This window comes from Haliotis asinina, chromosome 11 (assembly GCF_037392515.1).
Source record: "Haliotis asinina isolate JCU_RB_2024 chromosome 11, JCU_Hal_asi_v2, whole genome shotgun sequence".
NCBI classification, from domain to species: Eukaryota; Metazoa; Mollusca; class Gastropoda; order Lepetellida; family Haliotidae; genus Haliotis; species Haliotis asinina.
This window is the reverse complement of record NC_090290.1, coordinates 35,308,155-35,327,075: the sequence shown is the minus strand read 5'-3', so window position 1 is coordinate 35,327,075 and position 18,921 is coordinate 35,308,155. Positions and strand designations below refer to the sequence as shown.

Here is an 18,921-nt window from a genome sequence, read left to right as displayed (position 1 = left end):
GGGATACTCACTTGCGTCATCGTCTTGCTACTACAGAGGAGACTGCACACAGTGAATTTCCGACCAAACTGTCACTAACAGATTCCTTGAAGTGGGGATTTGACCAAGAAGGCCAGTTGTCGCCCCTGTTTTGAGAGACTTCCAGCGGCGCTTGCGGTGGTGTCGGACATAACAATGCTACTTCAAAAAACAGCACGCGTCACGGTCCTCTACCTTGCCAGTTTTAAAGTCAGTGCGTTACCATGACCTTCCACCACATCTAAACCCGATAGAACACTACGGTGAACTCGATCGACGTCAAAGCACGCCTCAAACTGCCACAACTGGCCATCGCATTGCAGGAAGTGTCGAAGAACACATGACACATATATACAGTCTGTACCGAGACGGTATAAAGCAGTCACTGCCGCCAATGGTTGCCATACATAGTACAGATTTTGAAGCCATCTTGTGGACTCAAGTAAACAGAAACACAACAATAAAGGCTGCTGTTGTATTGGCGAACCCTTTGTCTATACACGTGTGACGTTTTGCCACCGAAATTACATGAAATAATTGCAACACTATATCTTGGAATAACGATGGAAGCTGTCTAAACCGGCACTCATCGGGGCTGAAGAATAAACCAGTTTAGACAATGTTATAGATTGTGGCGCTCGTGATAAATGTACAAGTCACGCATGGGACTGAGATATTATGCCTGTCTTAACAACTTGCTGGATTGGACAGATACCGAGTTAGACAGCTTCCACTGTACACAATTTGCAAACTTATGCAGTAAATTATTCTAAATATGGTCTAGGCATGTTTTTTTTTTTCTTTTTTTTTTCATTCTTTTCTTATTTTTTTTAGAAGAGTATATATTTAGGTTTGTCCAAAGCAAGAGACTCTAAGCAATTTGATCATCTAAAATCTGTGTTTAAAGAGAGTATTTGGACAACATTCACAATGCAGGAATATTTAACTTATTTATCTAGAATTATCTGAAATTCAGTCACAGTGTACAATCACACTTGAAGAACTGTAACAGTGAACACAGCAGACTGGATCCATAAAAATAGTTATTGCAGAAATCTGTAAACTGGGGCTGGGACGGGTAGTTCGGATACCCGGGGCGGGTGGATGATGAGTTGGACTCGGATACCCGTCTCAATACCCGGACCCGTAATGATCATGTGACTAATAGATCAAACATTGTACTATGTTATTTTTTCTTTCATGATAAAGAGGTTGTATTGTCTTTGAAGATTTAGACATAATTTACGGCCACTTCTGTTGAATATGATACATGATAAAGGTATTGAAATCTCGAAATATATACCTCCGAGTTGAAGAATATATTGCCATTTTCTTGCCATTTCATGTAAGGAACTTAAGCAACGGGTGTCCGGGTAGGGTAATAGGGTGTAGGGTACTCGGGTAAAAAATTTGGACCCGCCCCAGCCCTAGTGTAAACATCAGCGGAAAATACCAAATGCCAATTTTTTGTCATACATTATCATTTTCTCGTTCTTGCAGTATTTTTTGTTCTTTATTTCAATTATATGTTTTTCGAAATTTCATGACAAAGTGACGTAACGCCTTAGTCACCCATAATATCAATGAACTCACTCACTCACTCACAATATCAATGTCTCATAAAAATTCACAACACATATCCGCCACTAAACGATTCTAAAGTCCCCCAAAAAAAGTCCCCAAAACGTTTGCAAAAAGAGGGGGCATATGTACATCTTTATTCTCGCGCTATTTTGTTATTGATTGTAATAATCATAAGAGGCGTTCGTATGTGTCGCTGTGCTGGTAGGATGTGCTGTACTGTACGTGTGTTCTTCATTCAGGTTTGAGGTTGTTTCGTAACCATCTCCACCATTCTTCGAGGTCTTCCGTTGGTAGTAACATCTGTAAACAGAGATTTCCACCACTGGAATACAGAGACACAATGATACATAGATTTCACAGTAATTTTTGTAGGGTGGCGAGGTAGCTTAATAGTTAAAGCCCTTGCTCTACAGAAACAAAGGTTATATTCTTTATAGAAATCATAAACTTTGTCTTTGTCTTTGTTTGTCTTTCCTCAATGATGGGTGTTGGGGTAACCCAGTGGATACAGAGAAGAGTAACTTCAAAATAATCTGTGCAGAGAGCTCGAGTCTCTAGGGCCCTTGCCGTGGCACCATTGGGATATTACCAAAAGCGATGTATTACTTAACGCAGATACTTCAGACATCTCTAGCAAATGACTTGTTACGACATATTGATCGTATTAAGCAAAAAACACGACTGAACATTTTTCTTCCCACAAGAGAAACATGTCTACTTATTTTGTGTTACATACATGTTTAGTGTCATTCTAAATAGTAAACATACCTGGTCATTATCCACCCCAAAACAATGCCAACCAACAGAACAGCAGCGGACACACCCAGTGTTATGGGCAAGGTGATGAATGACTCACCTGTACAAGGAAATTAATAGAAGCCGTTGTTACCAAACAAATATCTGCAAATCTGTAGACACAATTCTTAGAGTAAAAACATGATAAACATGACAATATTTCCTTCAGAATGGCTTGTTTATGCTGCGTTTCATTTTAATAAGTGAAGACGACTTACTTATATGTTTATGGCAGCACAATCGGTTTATAAGGTTAAATGTCTGTATCAATACCACTTGTTAAAGATGTTGGCCTTGCGAATCTATTTGGTTGCGTTGGATGAAAGTTTGAAATGTAGAAACGCGAAGCCATTGTCTCTGCTGATGTCGTTTCAGAAGGCTGTAGGTTTTGAGGGGTACGAGCTGACGATGTTTTCCGGATTTTCTTGTATGCAGATATACCAGCAAATACGGCGATTGTAGGAGTAGCATAAGTTGAATCTGCAGTACTAGTAGAAGTAGCAATAGTAGTAGGAGTAGTATCAATAAAGCGAGTAGTACCTGCTTGTTTAGTAGCTTTGGCAGAAGCAGCAGCAGTAGCAGTAACAACAGTAGTTGTCGGAGTAGTAACAGTAGTAATAGTAGTAGTAGTAGTAGGGGATGTAGTAGTAGTAGTAGTAGTAGTAGTAGTAGTAGTAGTAGTAGTAGCGGTGGTAGCAGCACTTGATGTAGACGTGAGGCAGTTCAGTGACACATCTAGAGAAATGTTGGCTCCACACACGACGGTGACATTCTTACCTGTATCAGCTACAAATTAATTATCTTGTGTCAGTGACAACCAGAGTATACCTTAAATCATTCTTCACAGTAATATATATAATAAGAGTTTTTGACAAGGATAAAGTAAGCTAGACACGACTAATTTTGAATAACTATGGTTCCTCGCAAGTAGTTCGACAAATGTAATAAGTAGGCCGGGCCAACAAATAGTTCGTTATGCCCATTTCTTTATCATAAGAGTCTTCGTCAGGAACGTATTATATATTGCAATGAACAAGCTCGCGGGCTTTCGTTGATAAATTAGCAGAGGACTTAAATCGCGTTTAATAAATCATAATTATATAAATATGAGTCAAAACGATTCTGGTGGATTGATTAAGTACGGAACAATCTCCGTTTGGGGTCATTTAAATTTAACATAACATTAATAGACTCTCAATTATCAATGATAGTGTTCATCTTATGTTTACTTTTCGCTCGCATCCACAGAAATTCTTTTCCTTGACGTCCAGGGTCTACTGTCATGAATATTGACATGTCAACGTAGTTGGACTTGCTCTCAAACATGGTACTGGAACAGCTCCTAGATGCAGGTGGAGTCTTACAGTCCACCTTGTTGATGGACACATGTCCATCAGTGAAGTCCATAAAACAGGCAGAGGACACAACTCGTGCTGCAGCAAGTTGTATAATGACGTGGGAGTCACACTCATGAGAGTATGCTATACAGCTAGCTTTAGCCATCCCGTCATGTTCGCCGTTGAACAGATACACCTCCTGTCCTGTGTATGTAGAGTCCTGCTGGATGTGTAGCACTGTGTCCTCTGATAAGAAAGAAGCAAGACAGAAAGACCAAGTCATGAAAGTTGTACAGTTTTCAGCTCAGCGTCATAAATTATATATGTGTGTGTGTGGTGGTGTGTGTGTGTGTGTGTGCGTGTGTGTGTGTGTGTGTGTACGAAAGTCATGAAAGTTGTACAGTTTTGTTCATATCATCGCTATATATTATATATATGGACATTTGTAGAGCTCAGTAGTAACTCCACACCTCTTTGATCAACAGCAAATATGTACAGTATATACAAGAAGAAGGTGGAGATGGAAGGATATGACTTGAAATCAAGAGGTAGTGAGTTCCACATGGAAGCTGCGCATACACTGAAAGATGTGCTGCCAAAAGTTTGCAACTTGTATTTTGGGACATGGAGAAGACTTTTGTCTTGAGATCTGGGAGATCGCGCTGGAGTGTAGGGTGTTATAATATCTTGCGTGTAGAAGGGCAATGAACTGTTTAGTGCTGAATATACAAGAGACAATGTATCGCATTGTATTCTCTCTCGATTGGGAAGCCAATGGAGTGACTTTAGTATGGAACATCTAGTGACAATTCTTGCTGCGCTGAGAGTGAGATTTAATTAGTGTTTTATTAAATTCATGTCATCATAAACTAGTGCTCCAACGAATCTATACACCGCCAAATATAATAAAAATTCACAAAATTTAAAATGAAGTGATAAAACCATACTGAACCATGTCACACGTACGCGTTCCGGGAACAAAAGACGAAAGAAGTTAATAGCCTGAAAATCCGAAATAATCAGCTGGAAGTCAGACAATCATGGCATTCGAGCACGTCGACCCTATAACGGAGTGTACCTGACTCTTCAAAACCGACGTTGTCGACTAACGTGAGCCAGGCGAGCTCGACGATGGCAGATGCGTGACTGTTGACTTCGAATGTCAACATTTGCTGTACAACTGAAAACTCTATTGAAATTATAAAGGTGTTCATTTTGATGTAGTGTGACCAGAACTTATTGGGAATATGAAGATTCTATTTGTGTTTTTTTACTCATTACTCAAGTATTAAATGTGAATGTTAACAGAGCCTACCTCCAGATTCAAAGACAGGTGAACGGTTAGTATTTTGTCAAGTTACTGTGGGCTGCAAAGCAGGTTTCAGTGCGGTGGACATACTACTGATTAAGGAAGTTAGAAAGTCGTGGTTCAATATCAGATCACCTCTTCTGTCATTTCAGCAATATTTGTCAGATTTTTCTTATTGACACTTTCCTTCATTAAGTCCCCAAGCATTTGGTATATAGGTCAGGGCTACAGCTTGGCCAATCTAATAATGTCTTATTTTGGGACCAAAAGCAGGTTTCTGAATGCTGTAAACGATGTTTTGGGTCGTTGTGCTGCTTGAAAATCCAGAGATTGAGATAGAAGTGAATGTTCCTCGAGAATATGTGTGTACCGCTCACCGTTCACATTCCCTTCAAATACACACTGGGATGCTAAGATATGCCACCCCTCACGTTAAATTCCGGCCTGTACTTTGGACGCTGATACCAAGGTTTTTCAGTTTGTTTGGTCCAGACCTTCAATATATTTAGGAAACAGACACACAGAACTTTCATCTGAGAAAATCACACTGTCCCAGTTAAAATGTCTATGCTGTAAGGACCAGTTCAACCTTCGCTCCTTTTGTTCAGGTTTCATGATCGGGGATGGAATTCATGGACTTTTCTTCCAAAACATTGCATGCAGCTCAGATTTAATTGACTCCTTACAGACAGCCATAATTCCTCCATCAATCATATCCAGCCTTAAGTTTTTCGTTCGTTTGTTTTTAGAAACAAGAATACAACCCGCTTCCTGTCACCGACAGTTCATTTTCTGGGCCTACCTGCGCCTCGCTTCATTTGCAACATTTTTTTCAAAATACGATACAAGGTGCACAACGGGATGCTTATTCTACTTGAAATCTCTTCAGCTGATCTGATGTCCTTGTTAAAGTACTTTGTTATCAACTGCGACCGGTTTGTATCAAAGCGGTGGGTGTCAAAGTGTGTCGATTCCGAGCGGAGTTGTCTCTCTTCATTGAAACCAAGTACTTGATAACTGGTCGAGGCTGTTTACACTAGGAATCAAATTAAACGTATTCCTTACATTCTTAATTATTTCTGGTCATACTATACGCTGTTCGTTCTTTTCAAACACAATTGCATACTTTCTTCTGAGCACTAGTTTAGTTCGATGCATGCCATAAACGCTTACCACCTTTCTAAAACAAACGGCATCCGGTGAGTTGAGAAAAACCTCTGTCCCAAGGAGTACAAAGACAATCTAGATCACAAACATGTTTTACTTTATTGAAATCCATGGACGGTACGGATATTACCAAAACAGGTTTACATGCGTTGGATAACGATGGCTATGTTGCTGTGTGATTCTTCAACGTTTCAGCAATTCTCTTGTCATATAAAGGACACGACGGATGATAGCAGGTATCGTAGACTTTACTCAGCGTAACTGTATTATGCACGGACATTTCTTCACATCATTATATCTGTGTAGTTGTTAAATCAGTTGCCAAGCAAAACGTTAGCTATTTCCTTACTGTGATAAGGAATTCATAAGTAATTTAAACACCTGAGACACTACTCACTGTGTACACATTCAAAGGTGAAGGTCACGTAGTCTTCTTTATGTGTATGCTGCACCCTCCCACCAGGTGAAGGCAGTTGACATGTTGTCGAGGCAGTGCAGTTGTTCACAAAGTCCAGGTAGACGTGATCTGTCAGTTGATAATAGTTGGCAGGAAGACAGTACTCAGTCACGGTATCATTCTCACGCTGCTGACAACAACGTCTGAGTTCATCTGGTCCCTTCTGTCTTAAACTGTCCTGAGCTATTTCCGTCACACATGTGGCGTCAGAGGACCACCCGAGTGTAAACATGGTGGGGAGAAGCATCTCTGTGGCGGCACACGGGGGATCGACGACCAACCGGAAGCTGTGACAGGCAGTCACGTTTCTCAGGCCACAGACAAATGTACTTGGAACTGTAGATGCAAATGTCACTGATGCTAGAAACAACCAAACCTCATGAACTAACTAATCTCAGCAGATATGGTACCTACATTCCTGTGACAACAATGTTTATCCCACTTAATAAGAGCGCAAATCTCGTACATAATACTTGGGATGTGGTCTTTTATTTAACACGCACTTTGTCACAATCATTCATGACATTGTATTAATTCGTTATTGTTGACTATAGCATTCCGAAGCTTGTTTTCAGTAGATCTGAATTAAGAAATCGCACAAAATAAGCCAATATATATATATATATATATAACATTTTTGATTAAATGTCATTTTTTATACTTACCTGGTGGAAAGCCAACAATGCCCACGTGAGTAGCGCTTACTCAATTTCTCTCATAACACAGTCTACAAAAAAAGTAGAGACGCGAGGTCAACATACGGGCGGTAGGTCACCCAGGTCACGAGATGACCTGGACACGTCATTCCCTTACCCAGCGAGGCAGACAACAAAACCCTCAGGAGGGGAGGCTGGGCGGAAACTCCCGACTGTTGGCTTTCTACCAGGTAATTATAAAAAATGACATTTAATCAAAAATGTTATATTTTTTACATACTTATCAGGTAAGAAAGCCAACAATGCCCAGAATGGCACAGAGGCGGAGGGCTGAGAGCGTGGACGCGAGACCTCGCCCGTGCGTCTCTACGTAAAGAGGAACCAAGAAACCCTGAGGAGAGCGATCCACCGGCATCCGCCTCCGCACTAGAGGGCGGGTAGGACACCAACCGCTGTCCGGACATCCCCGATAAGGAGGAGGGATCGGCCGACAACCCCGGAAGGGAAACCCAACATGAGAAAAGACAACTCAACACTGAAGGAGTGGAGAGAAGCAACAGAAAAGTTTATTTGAGGCAAAAAGGGTGTGTAGCTGAGGTCCCCAGCTTGGCACCATACGAGAGGCGGGGGAGTGTAGGCCACCTAAAGAGGAGCAGCCCCGCGCCGAATTAAAGGGTAAGGACCCCCCGTTCTTTGCTGGGCAAAGACCTGGGGTCCTAGCCTTGAAATGCCCGCCAGATCCTCGTTGGAGAGGGTTCGTAAATAGTGGTTGGCGAACACCAAGCCAGACTTCCAGAAGCAGCCCGCCATGATGTCCGCCACCGCAATGTTGCAGTGATAAGCCATGGTGGCCGAGACGGCCCTGATCTCGTGTGGGTTGGTTCGAGTCGGAAGAGGTCTGTCCTGGCCTTTGTAGGCCTCTATGATGGCCGACCGAAGGTATACCCCAAGAGCTCTCCGATCAATCTCCCTTTTGCTCCTCTGGGAGTGAGGGAGGAAGAGCCTCCGCCGCCCCTGCCTAAGGGAGCGGGTACGGTCGGTATACACTCGGAGAGCCCTGACAGGGCAGAGAGAGAGTGCTCCCTCCTCCGTCGGGTCTACCAACGGCCCTAAGGAAGGGATGTGGAAGGTACGTCCCAGTTCGTCTGCCTGTTGGTTCTTGCAAACGAAGTCGGGGGCGATTCCCAAGGACGCAGATCCTCCATCCGTGGCCTCAAATCTCAGGAGATCCGCCTGAAGAGCGTGAAGCTCCGATATTCGGGCCGCCGAGGCCATGGCCACTAGAAAGGTGGTCTTCACCGTGACGCGGAGGAGGGGAGCCTCTTCCAGAGGCTCATAAAAATCTGACTTGAGGTGGTCAAGGACCACTGCCAGATCCCACTCAGGAGCCCTCGGCTTGCGCCGACCCTCCGCCTGTCGGAAAGACTTGATGAGCTCCCTCAATACAGAAATGTCCAGTCCCGGCGACCTCTTCCTTATAACGGACATGATGGCCGCCAGATTGGTGTTAATGGAGGAGGCCTTGAGCCCTCGAACGTTGCGCAAGTGAACCAGATAATCAGCTATCTGGGGAAGAGTGGCAGAACCGGCCTCCACGCCGTTGTCTTCACAGAAGGAGGAAAAGGAACCCCACTGGAAGTCGTAGAGCTTCTGCGTGGTTTTCCTCTGTGAGGAAGCCAAGGCCGAGGCTACTCGCTTGGAGTATCCACTGTTCCTGAGTCCCCTTTGAATACAAGCCAAACGTGCAGATCGAATACCTGAGGGTTTTTGTGAACACGGCCGCTTGGCTTGCTTATGAGAAGGTCCCTCCGGTGAGGGATCTGAACGGGATCCTGCAGACAGAGTCTGCGAAGGGGAACGAACCAGGGCCGGGCAGGCCACATGGGAGCCACCAGAAGCAGTCTGCGGTGAGGTGGGAGACTTATTGGGTGAAGACAGTGGGTCTCCCTGACGTGCTCGTTGAGGAACACCTGAAGAGGTCGGAGCATCAGCCTCCCCCTTATGGTTAGGTCCTGGGCTGACGTCAGGAGGCCCAATATCCGCTGCCACTGCCTGAGGGACAGGGGCTCTGATAGTGCCCGAGTCATCAGGGGCGCTAGCCTGGTCATCCGCTCCTTGGGTACAAAAGCCTTGAAGGCTACTGTATCCAGTATGGCACCTAGGTATTGGAGAGAGGTGGTTGGTACCAGGTCCGACTTCTCCAGGTTCACTAGCCACCCTAGGCGTCGAAGGAGGTGGATGACGAGGTCCCGTTGCGCCTCGAGAATGGAGGGCGAAGGGTTGTGAGCGAACCCATCGTCCAGGTACATAAGGAATTGGACCTGGAGTTCGTGGAGGAACTGGACGATGGGTTGGGTCACACGAGTGAACAGCCATGGGGCAGAGGAAATCCCGAACGGGAGGACATTCCACTGAAAGTGCCTGCCCCCCAGGACGAAACGGAGGTACCTGCGATCCGCCAAGTGAATGGGGATGTGCAGGTACGCATCCTGGAGGTCGAGGGACACCATGTAGTCCGAGGGCTCCAGTAACCGCATGGCTGATGGAACAGTCAAGAGTCGAAAATATGGCGGCTGTTCGAGGTAGGAGGAGTTGAACTCCTTCAAGTCGTGAATCAGCCGCCATTTCCCCGAGTTGCGTTTGGGCCTGACAAAAACGGGGGAATAGAACCCGGGAGTCAGATCCTGGAGGGGGATTTCCTGAACTGCCCCCTTGGAGACTAGAGACTCCACCTGCTCTAAGGTGAGTTGGAACCTGACTGAGTCCATCGGACGTTCCACCGGAGAGCAGGTTAGAGGGGGCGGAGAGGAGATCGGGATGCGGAAGCCACGCTCCAGGATCCGACACACGAATGGGTCTAGTCCTAGCTGACGCCAGTTTGGGACAAAGAGGCTCAAGCGGCCGCAAACGGGTCCGTCGAATGGAGGAATGATAGGTGGCGGAAGGATTGGCGGGCACCAAGAGTCACTTCTTCTTGGACGTCCACTTGCCCTTGTTCCGCTTCCGCGGAGTGCCCTTGCTGGGGGTTTGGAATCCCTGGTTAGCCTGGCTGGGCTGGTTGGACTGGTTCGTGGGTCCTCGGCCACGACCTAAGAAATCGAAAGTCCACCTTCCCTGTCCGCTTCCTAGGATTGGATTGGTCTGCTGGAGGACCTCCCTGACGCTTGCGGGGGGTGGAGCCTGCTGAGGGTCCGCCACCCGTCATGATCCGATTGGTTAGGTCCTGCTGCTGGATCTCATGGCGAGTGCGGAGAGCTTCTGGGATTTCCCCCGCGAACAAGGTGTCTGCCGACACTGAGGCGTGACGGAGGGAGTCCCTAATCTCCGGAGGGAGATTAGTGCGCCCCAGGAAACCTTCCCGTCTGAGGTTGGTAATGGCAGCTGAAATCCTAGCAGCCGACAGGGTGACTTGTGCCACTCCACCAGCTACCGCTCCAAATGCCCTATACAGAGGTTCCTCACCCTGTTCCATCCCTGCCTCCTTGGCGAAAGTGGCCATAGCTTGGCAGGCGTGAGCAACATAGTTGCTCAGCCCCACAATGGATCTGGCCTCCTTGTCCAAATGGATAAGGTGATTGTCCGACACCTTGTGGGGTACCCCAGCAGAAGCAACACGAGAGATATCGGGATCCAAGGAGGGAGGATCTAAAGGAATGGGCGAGTTCGCCACTGGAAGCCTGGGAGAGAACACAGTCTTCAGGGCAGAAAGACTCGCCTCTCGCCCTAGAAGCGGCAGAAGGTTGATCGTCCACCTCCGCCAACACCACACCGGTGTATTCCGCAATTGCCTCCAGTCTAGACGCAGAGTCAGAGACTGGAGGGTTAGGCTCTGGAAGGACAGGGTCGCTGTCATCCCCCACCTCCTCCGGGAGGATAGGAATAAGTGGAGGGTCTCTTGTGTTAATGAACTCCCTAGAGGGGGAGGACCTGGGAGAAGGAGAGCGTCTCGGGGAGTGAACGGGCGTCCGCCTCCGGAGGCGGAGCGGAGAGGAGGGTTCCGCGGAACGAGCCGATGTGGGCGGACCAAGGCGTTGATCAAGGATGGACTCCACTAACCCTTTAACGGAAAGGAGAAGCCTCTCTGAGCGAACCTGCTCCCTGTTACGAGACTTCTTTCTCCTTCCTTCTCTTCTTCTCCTTCCTCCCCTCCGGTGATACGGCTACGTCCTCCCTCAGGAGGGGCCGAGAGGGAGAGACGGAACGGGAGCGAGTAGCGCTCCCCTCTGGCATAGTCCTGATGGGGTCCGACTCCATTCCTGACTGAGAGTCGAACTCCTCCGCCTCCTCGTGAATAACTAACTCCTCTGATGCGGAGGGAGAAGGAGGGCGGATGGGAGAGCGAGGCACCGATCGTCTAGATGACGCCGAAGACACTGGCGAACCTGCGGAAGGCGCTGCCTTCTTCCGATGAGACTCCCTCTCGCTCTTCCTAAGTACTGCCAGGTACTGACGAAAGTCCCGCTCAGAGAGGACCTCACACTCTGCACAAGTGTTATCCGCAGCGCAGGGACTCTTGCAAAGCCTACACAATGTGTGAGGATCCCACTTAGCCGACTTCCTAGTGCCGCACTGAGTGCAGAAGGAGGCGAATACCATGGTGGAACGCACGACAGGGTACGCTGCCGAGGGGTGACGGCAGAGTAAACTCCTATCCGAGGAGGATAGGCACGTCACAAGCGAATGGTCCGACCAGGCGGAAGGTTCGCCTGTCCTCCGCCTCTCCGTCAAGGAGAAAGGTCCGCCAATGCTCCTCTACACCACACAGGGGTTGAGGGGAACGACAGAAGAATCTCCTAGCGAAGGGTCCGCCTAGGCGGAGGGTCCGTCTGACCTCCGCTACTGCACACAAAGGCGCAGGTGAACGATAGTTAAGGAACCCCTAACAAAAGGTCCGCTTGGGCGAAGGGTTCGCCTATCCGCCAATCCGCCTATCCGCCAGCGAGTAACGCGGAAGCCCGACAAGGGTCCGAGTGCACGAGCCACACAAGCGTGAACCGAGACACAATCGGGACACCCGTGAAGCACGTGCAAGTGGGACGACGGCCGACGACCCACAAACTGCTGGCAAGAAAGAAAAAATCAGCTAGTCGCAGATAACGAAAAACACCTAAAAGCGACTAGAATGATGATAGTAGAGAGAGAGAGACATATAGAAAAATGCAATAAACAAAGCACACACTTAACTAGAATCCAGTAGAGCGGCCAAGCAACACGTCTTGACTCGCTCGTCTCTAGTAAGGGAATGACGTGTCCAGGTCATCTCGTGACCTGGGTGACCTACCGCCCGTATGTTGACCTCGCGTCTCTACTTTTTTGTAGACTGTGTTATGAGAGAAATTGAGTAAGCGCTACTCACGTGGGCATTGTTGGCTTTCTTACCTGATAAGTATGTAATATATATATATATATATTGTTTACATTAATACTGGCATTACCTCTAACAGACTGATATCATCAGATAACTGGTGCATTTGACGGAATAAATCCAATCAAATACATAAGATTGTTAGAGCAGACCACATCTAACCATGCTATATGAACAAAAGCTTTAGCTATGTATCCCTGTTGAGGTATCCACCGAAAGTATTACAATTATAAACCTTGTAGGAAGTGGCCTAAACACCTTGAAAACGTTTCACCGGTTTTAAAAAGGTTCCACCGGTAGCACTACAGATATATGAGCAGCAGATTTCTGCAATATGTACAGCGTTGAAAATTAAACTTTCATTTGTAGAGGACAGAAGGTGTAATTCGGAATCTGTGTTATTCACGTGCAATTTCTTTGTACTATTACAACTTAAAAAGTCAACCCAAAAATCATTGTTTATCCCAGAAACTGGCATTGGGCAGATTCCGATTGGTGTCCTCTTGGTGTTTTAGCCATACCTAGTAATAAAATAAATTTAATAAAGGGTATTTCAACTAAACATCACCCGAATATGTTAACCGTCTGTGCAACGTAACTGTGGTAATTATCCTGTAATTTTGACATTTTAATCCACACGAAAAGGGAAGTTCGATACTTCTATACCTTGAAGTAAAATCCATGTCAGCAGAAAGAGGTATCCTGATCGCATTGTCCACATCCTGCTGCAGACAAGGCCTATCAACCTGAAGGTGTTCCGTCTGAGGGACTAAAGCATGGTAAAAAAGAATATGTTAATAATCATACAGTTCCTCCATACAAAACTGCTTAAGTACATATGGCAAAAACATATGTTATTTTCAACAAAACATAATCATGGTGTAAGCATAACCTTTGCAAACGATGTTCTTCTACGTGGATGCACCTTTGCCAACAATGGTCTTCAACGTGGATGCACCTTTGCCAACAATGGTCTTCAACGTGGATGGATGAACCTGTTCTTCTACGTGGTGTTACGAGTGTGTATTTTCCGTATATTTTGTTATTAATTCAGTAATAATTATTATTGGGTCACAATGTTTAGTGTTTTGAATAGTAAATATACTGAACATCATTGAAAACGCACCACCTGTAAATTTTGAAATAAGGCAATAGAATCTTTTGGAAATGGAAAATTAATGGTGGGAATTTTGATAATAACACACTAGATCGTAAATAACGCTCTACAGTAAAAAACGGATCGTTCGAACACATCATCGAACACATCACATGAAAACAACAAAATTCATGCACATCACACACGAAGGGCACAAATTGCATGCAGAAAGCATGCTGTTCAGGGGTATAAATGACCTTCGGCACAAAACCGTTCTCAATTTCGCAGTACTTTCGTAAGTAAAGTTTTTTCGCCATGCCAAGATTGTCACCAGAGGAACGAGAACAGGCCTTGGGTATGTTGCAGGTCGGCGCTTCAAGCAGAAACATTGCACGACGATTTGGGTGTCATCATTCGACCATTCTGAGGCTTGCTAACAGATACCAACAAACAGGAACCAGCAGGGACCGGCAACGCCCAGGTCAGGCACGTGTTACCACCCCTCGTCAAGATCGAGACATTGTACGGCGCCATATTCGGGATCGAACCTTGCCCGCTGCCAGAACCGCCAACGCTGTCCAGGGTCGACGTGGTTTGATCAGCGCTTCCACCGTCCGACGCCGTCTCCGTGCGGCAGGGTTACGTTGTCGACGCCCTTACGTTGGACCCATCCTGACTGACAGGCATCGCCGTGAACGCCGACAATGGGCTGAACAGCATCGTGTGTGGTTGTTACGACGTTGGCATGGTGTGGTGTTCTCCGACGAGTCGCGTTTTCACTTGCGAAATGCTGACGGGCGTCTACGGGTATGGCGTCGACGGGGTGAACGTTATCATCAGGATTGTGTTGTGCAAACCGATCGGTAGGGTGGAGGCAGCATTATGGTGTGGGGAGGGATAAGTTATCACCACAGAACCGCTCTGATTGTTTGTCGTGGCAGAGTGAATGCCGTTTACTACCGTGACAACATTCTTCAGAACAACGTCGTTCCCTTCTTTCACCAGCATCAAGATCTGCACACATTTCAACATGACAATGCACGAGCCCACACTGCACGTGTTTCGATACAGTATCTGGCTAACAACAACATTCCTCTACTTCATTGGCCTGCATTGTCACCAGATTTGTCACCCATCGAACACTTGTGGGATTACATCGGCAAACGCCTCGCACGTCGTCCGCAGATCAACAACCTTGGGGAACTCGACAATGCCTTGCAGCAAGAGTGGAATGCAGTGCCTCAGGACTTTATTCAGAGACTTATCCGTTCAATGAGGAGACGTTGCACAGCTTGTGTTGCTGCTAACGGGGGTCATACACGCTACTGACTTTTCATTTTGACCCCATCTTTATTTCATTGTCAGCTGCATTAAATCTTCACTGTTTTGCTTGATTGTTTTTTGCTTCTTTTCTTTATCAAACATTGGTCTACACAAATATGTAAAATTTACATAGATTGCTCACTTCTGCTCTTAGAAATCCACAATTTTAGGGGTGGTGAGTTTTCAATGATGTTCAGTATATTATGGGTCACATTTCGTTTTAATCTCTGGTCAACACTTTTAGCATTCTGGCATTCCGGAATTTATCTGTTCCCAGTTTACGAGGTTCACTTCTGGGCTACTGTTTCAAGACCATTCTACAGTGTTGACGATATTCGTTTGTGCCCGAACTTTCGGGAAATGACTTTGTAAACATATATAAAGGCTGGTTGCCGTGTTGAGGGCGACACTCACACTGAAATTCATTCATATTTGCTGGCGTTAGATCTCTGCCACGCTTTTGATCATCAAAATCCCGTGAATCTACATTATCTGCTGTCGCACCGATCGCTGTGTTTACATTTTGCCATAGCTGTTCCCTCTCACATCATGACTTTCGTGAGTTCGATATATTGTATTTTTGTGACCCAATGACTTAGATTTTGTCTCTCTTGAATTGTACTTAAAATCTGCATTGTTATATTAACTTGTGACTTTGTATACCTAGTCTAGCATATAACTAGACGACTTCGCACTATACCAAGGTGTGCTCGACGTCTCGGTGTAGGCCTTGGCTGGAATACGAGTTTATTCATATGAACTATTGTATACCTTGCTCTCGTCGTATAACAATATAGAATTTTAACGTTTACAACTTGTCTTTGTTCTATTTTGCTGGTTTACAATGGGATTTGTTAAATTATTGTCACGGTAAATTCTTAACCGTAACAGTGGACACATCTTTGCCAACAATGGTCTTCAACGAGGGTGCACCGATGCCAACGACGTTCTTCTACGTGGACACACCTTTGTCACCGATGTTATTCTACATACGTACACTTTATCTAATGAAGTATTTCTGCATCAGTCAACGATGTTGATGTGATCTTAGTGCTTCTTTTGGTTTTTCAAATGGTTCTCAACAGCTCACAATGGTTATTTTGTTCGTGGCGGATATTACCGTTCGCTGACTTCTGGTTTCAATAATTCCATCGCATAATTATGAGACCCGACGCCGATTTCTCGACAAACTAAAGTCCAAGTTTTGACTTAAAACAAGGTTTCACTAAACTTTGAGGAAAGGCAGGGAGATGCATTTTCCAGAGTGATTTGAAATCGATATTGTATTCAAACATAAGAGACAATTTCAGTTTGGTGGATATATTACTAGTACTTTAGTTGTTTGGCCTTTTTTATTTTTAAATGTAGTTCAGTTAAAAATTCAGCTGTTAAAAGCTGTCAAACTCCCTTTGAAATTTGAGCACAAACTTAAGTTTGTTTCGAGAAATCTTGGCCTGTTTTTTTTCACGAGAAATCTGTTTCGGTGGAGTATAGAGACAGAACATTTTCTGGCGACACAAATCTGACGGAGACGTTTCAAACTAGTCAAAGCTTGTTACCATGGCAATGGTTTTCTCTAAATGGAAGAGCACAGTTTTCCTATGATCTCATCCCGTGATAACATACAGAATAATATACATAGCTATTGTCTGGACTTTAGAAAAATATTCAAGCATGATGACACCTTCGGTATCTAAGAACCTTCCCAGCAGATACGATACAATGTGTCTTCTTTAGGGATAGTTTCACAGTTTTGATGGCTCGCTCGTTTGACAGGACATGATGTGATGTGGAACGCTGCAGCGAATGTGCGAGGTTTTGGAAACCATCTCGGTTATTCATCGTATGTTGATAATTCCCTGGAGTGTATCATGAATTATGCCCTAGTGTATGTGACGGGTTTTGGTCTTCAAATGTCCCAAGGACAGAAAATGATGAGACGAAAAACGTCGCTTAAGATGTGAACCAGTTTATTGCCTGTGAACGGCGAATTAGCAAGATTACAACATTATAAAATGTTGCATGTCCGATATAGTCGGATGGTGACATGGAAGTCGAATATGAAAAATTTATGTAATATGAATACATAGGCAATAATCAATACAAATATAAGTATAAGCTTGGAATGCAATAGTCATGCTATAATTGTATAATTGATAAAAAAATATATGATGTCACGCATGAGCGCTTCGCGTAGGATATTTACAACTGATGTGACGTCACGCATTAGCAATCAGATAGAATAATATAAAACTGATGATTTTGTATACTGTGGATATAGAATCATAATGATTAATCATTCACACACTACCTTGCGTGCGATGCTAGTGTTTAAGTTAATCATTGATCCGCTAGAGAAAGTTTATAATACGTTTCCGCGATTTATTGCTAACTTAACAAAATGTTATTACTATGCTAAGATAATAGTAGTGAGTGAGTGAGTTTCGTTTTACGCTGCACTCACCGATATTCCAGCAATATTCTGCAAATAATCGAGTCTGGACCAGACAATCCAGTGATCAACAACATGAGCATCGATCTGCGCAATTGGGAACATGTGTCAACCAAGTCAGCGAGCCTGGCCACCCGATCCCGTTAGTCGCCTCTTACGGCAAGCACGTTCACCTTTTATGGCAAGCATGGTTTGCTGAAGGCCTATTCTACCCCGGGACCTTCACGGGTCTGTGACAATGATATATGCATACTAGCAACGACATAGACGGAGGAAGAATAGATGTAGAGAGGGTGCTTACCTGTGAATTAGCAAGACTGCAACATTATAACATGTTGCACGTCCGACATAGTTGGATGGTGATATGGAGGTGTGACACGTCACATGCATGAACGCACGTGATTTGGCAGGTAGCCAAATACGGGTGGCACGTACAACTTTCTACATATGGACGGTGGAGAAGCAGCCCTCTGGTGAAATGAAAGAGGAATAGAGGGCTGTCGTCGACGTGTAGCTAACCTGTTCCCATATCAGCATGGAGGGTCATGATTTAACGTCCTTTTTGTCAAGCATATGATCCCAGAACGACACTCGCTTTGTCCAATGTCCTGAAGTCTCCGTTCCCTGCTTGCTTTGCCGACTTGTCATGGTCATACAATTTGCGCAACTGACTCAAGTATATTAGACGCGCCAATCTTCTTGCCAGTGACTGAATTTAAGGCACAGTCGACAAATGTCTTTATGTCACAACGTACCTCACCTCCGCCTGAACATCCTGATGATACAACTAAACCCCAGCTGGCATAGAAGCAAAAGTGTCATTACTTCCTGGTTAAAGGTTCATGACAGTGTCACAGTGTTTACATTTGTTATCTCATCTGTGATAAGAGTTAATGAATATTTCATAAGGGGTTTGGGGTTGGGTAATACAGTCAGTTTGGGAGGCAGTTTGTGTGTCCTTACAATAAAACGATAAAATCAATTCATTATTAACTGCAACACTAATAACTGTATTCTTGAAACACATAGGCTTTAATGTCATTTTCGACATGGACGGTGGGGTAGCATAGTGGTTAAAGCGTTCGCTCGTCACGCCGAATAGGTGGATTCGAATCACCACCTTGGTAGAAAGCCCGTTTCTGGTGTCCCCCAAAGTGCAGGAAAACGTGAAAGGGACGTAAAACCGCACTCACTCACTCACTCATGCGCTCACTCCCTCCCTCCCTCCCTCACTCACTCACTGACACACATGAGGCAGGTCTAGATTTCCTCAGGTTCAGGCTCTGAATCTCTGGTCTCCCTTGGACTACTTTTCAGTTTATGTGGAAACATGTTTATGTGCACCGACATCTGATGTTTAAC

The 18,921-nt window shown here is 45.2% G+C and overlaps 1 protein-coding gene across 1 annotated transcript; it reads right to left on the bottom strand.

Annotated features, from left to right (window-relative positions):
* Positions 1-479: 479 nt before the first annotated feature.
* On the bottom strand, positions 480-18,386 carry LOC137255619 (uncharacterized). Its single transcript, XM_067793071.1, has 7 exons — positions 17,861-18,386; positions 13,355-13,457; positions 6,608-7,003; positions 3,627-3,980; positions 2,938-3,183; positions 2,371-2,458; positions 480-1,902 (listed from the first exon to the last, which is right to left on the bottom strand). The coding sequence occupies exons 2-7, from the start codon at positions 13,407-13,409 to the stop codon at positions 1,755-1,757; spliced, it is 1,287 nt and encodes a 428-aa protein (XP_067649172.1). The 5' UTR covers positions 13,410-13,457; positions 17,861-18,386; the 3' UTR covers positions 480-1,754.
* Positions 18,387-18,921: the final 535 nt, after the last annotated feature.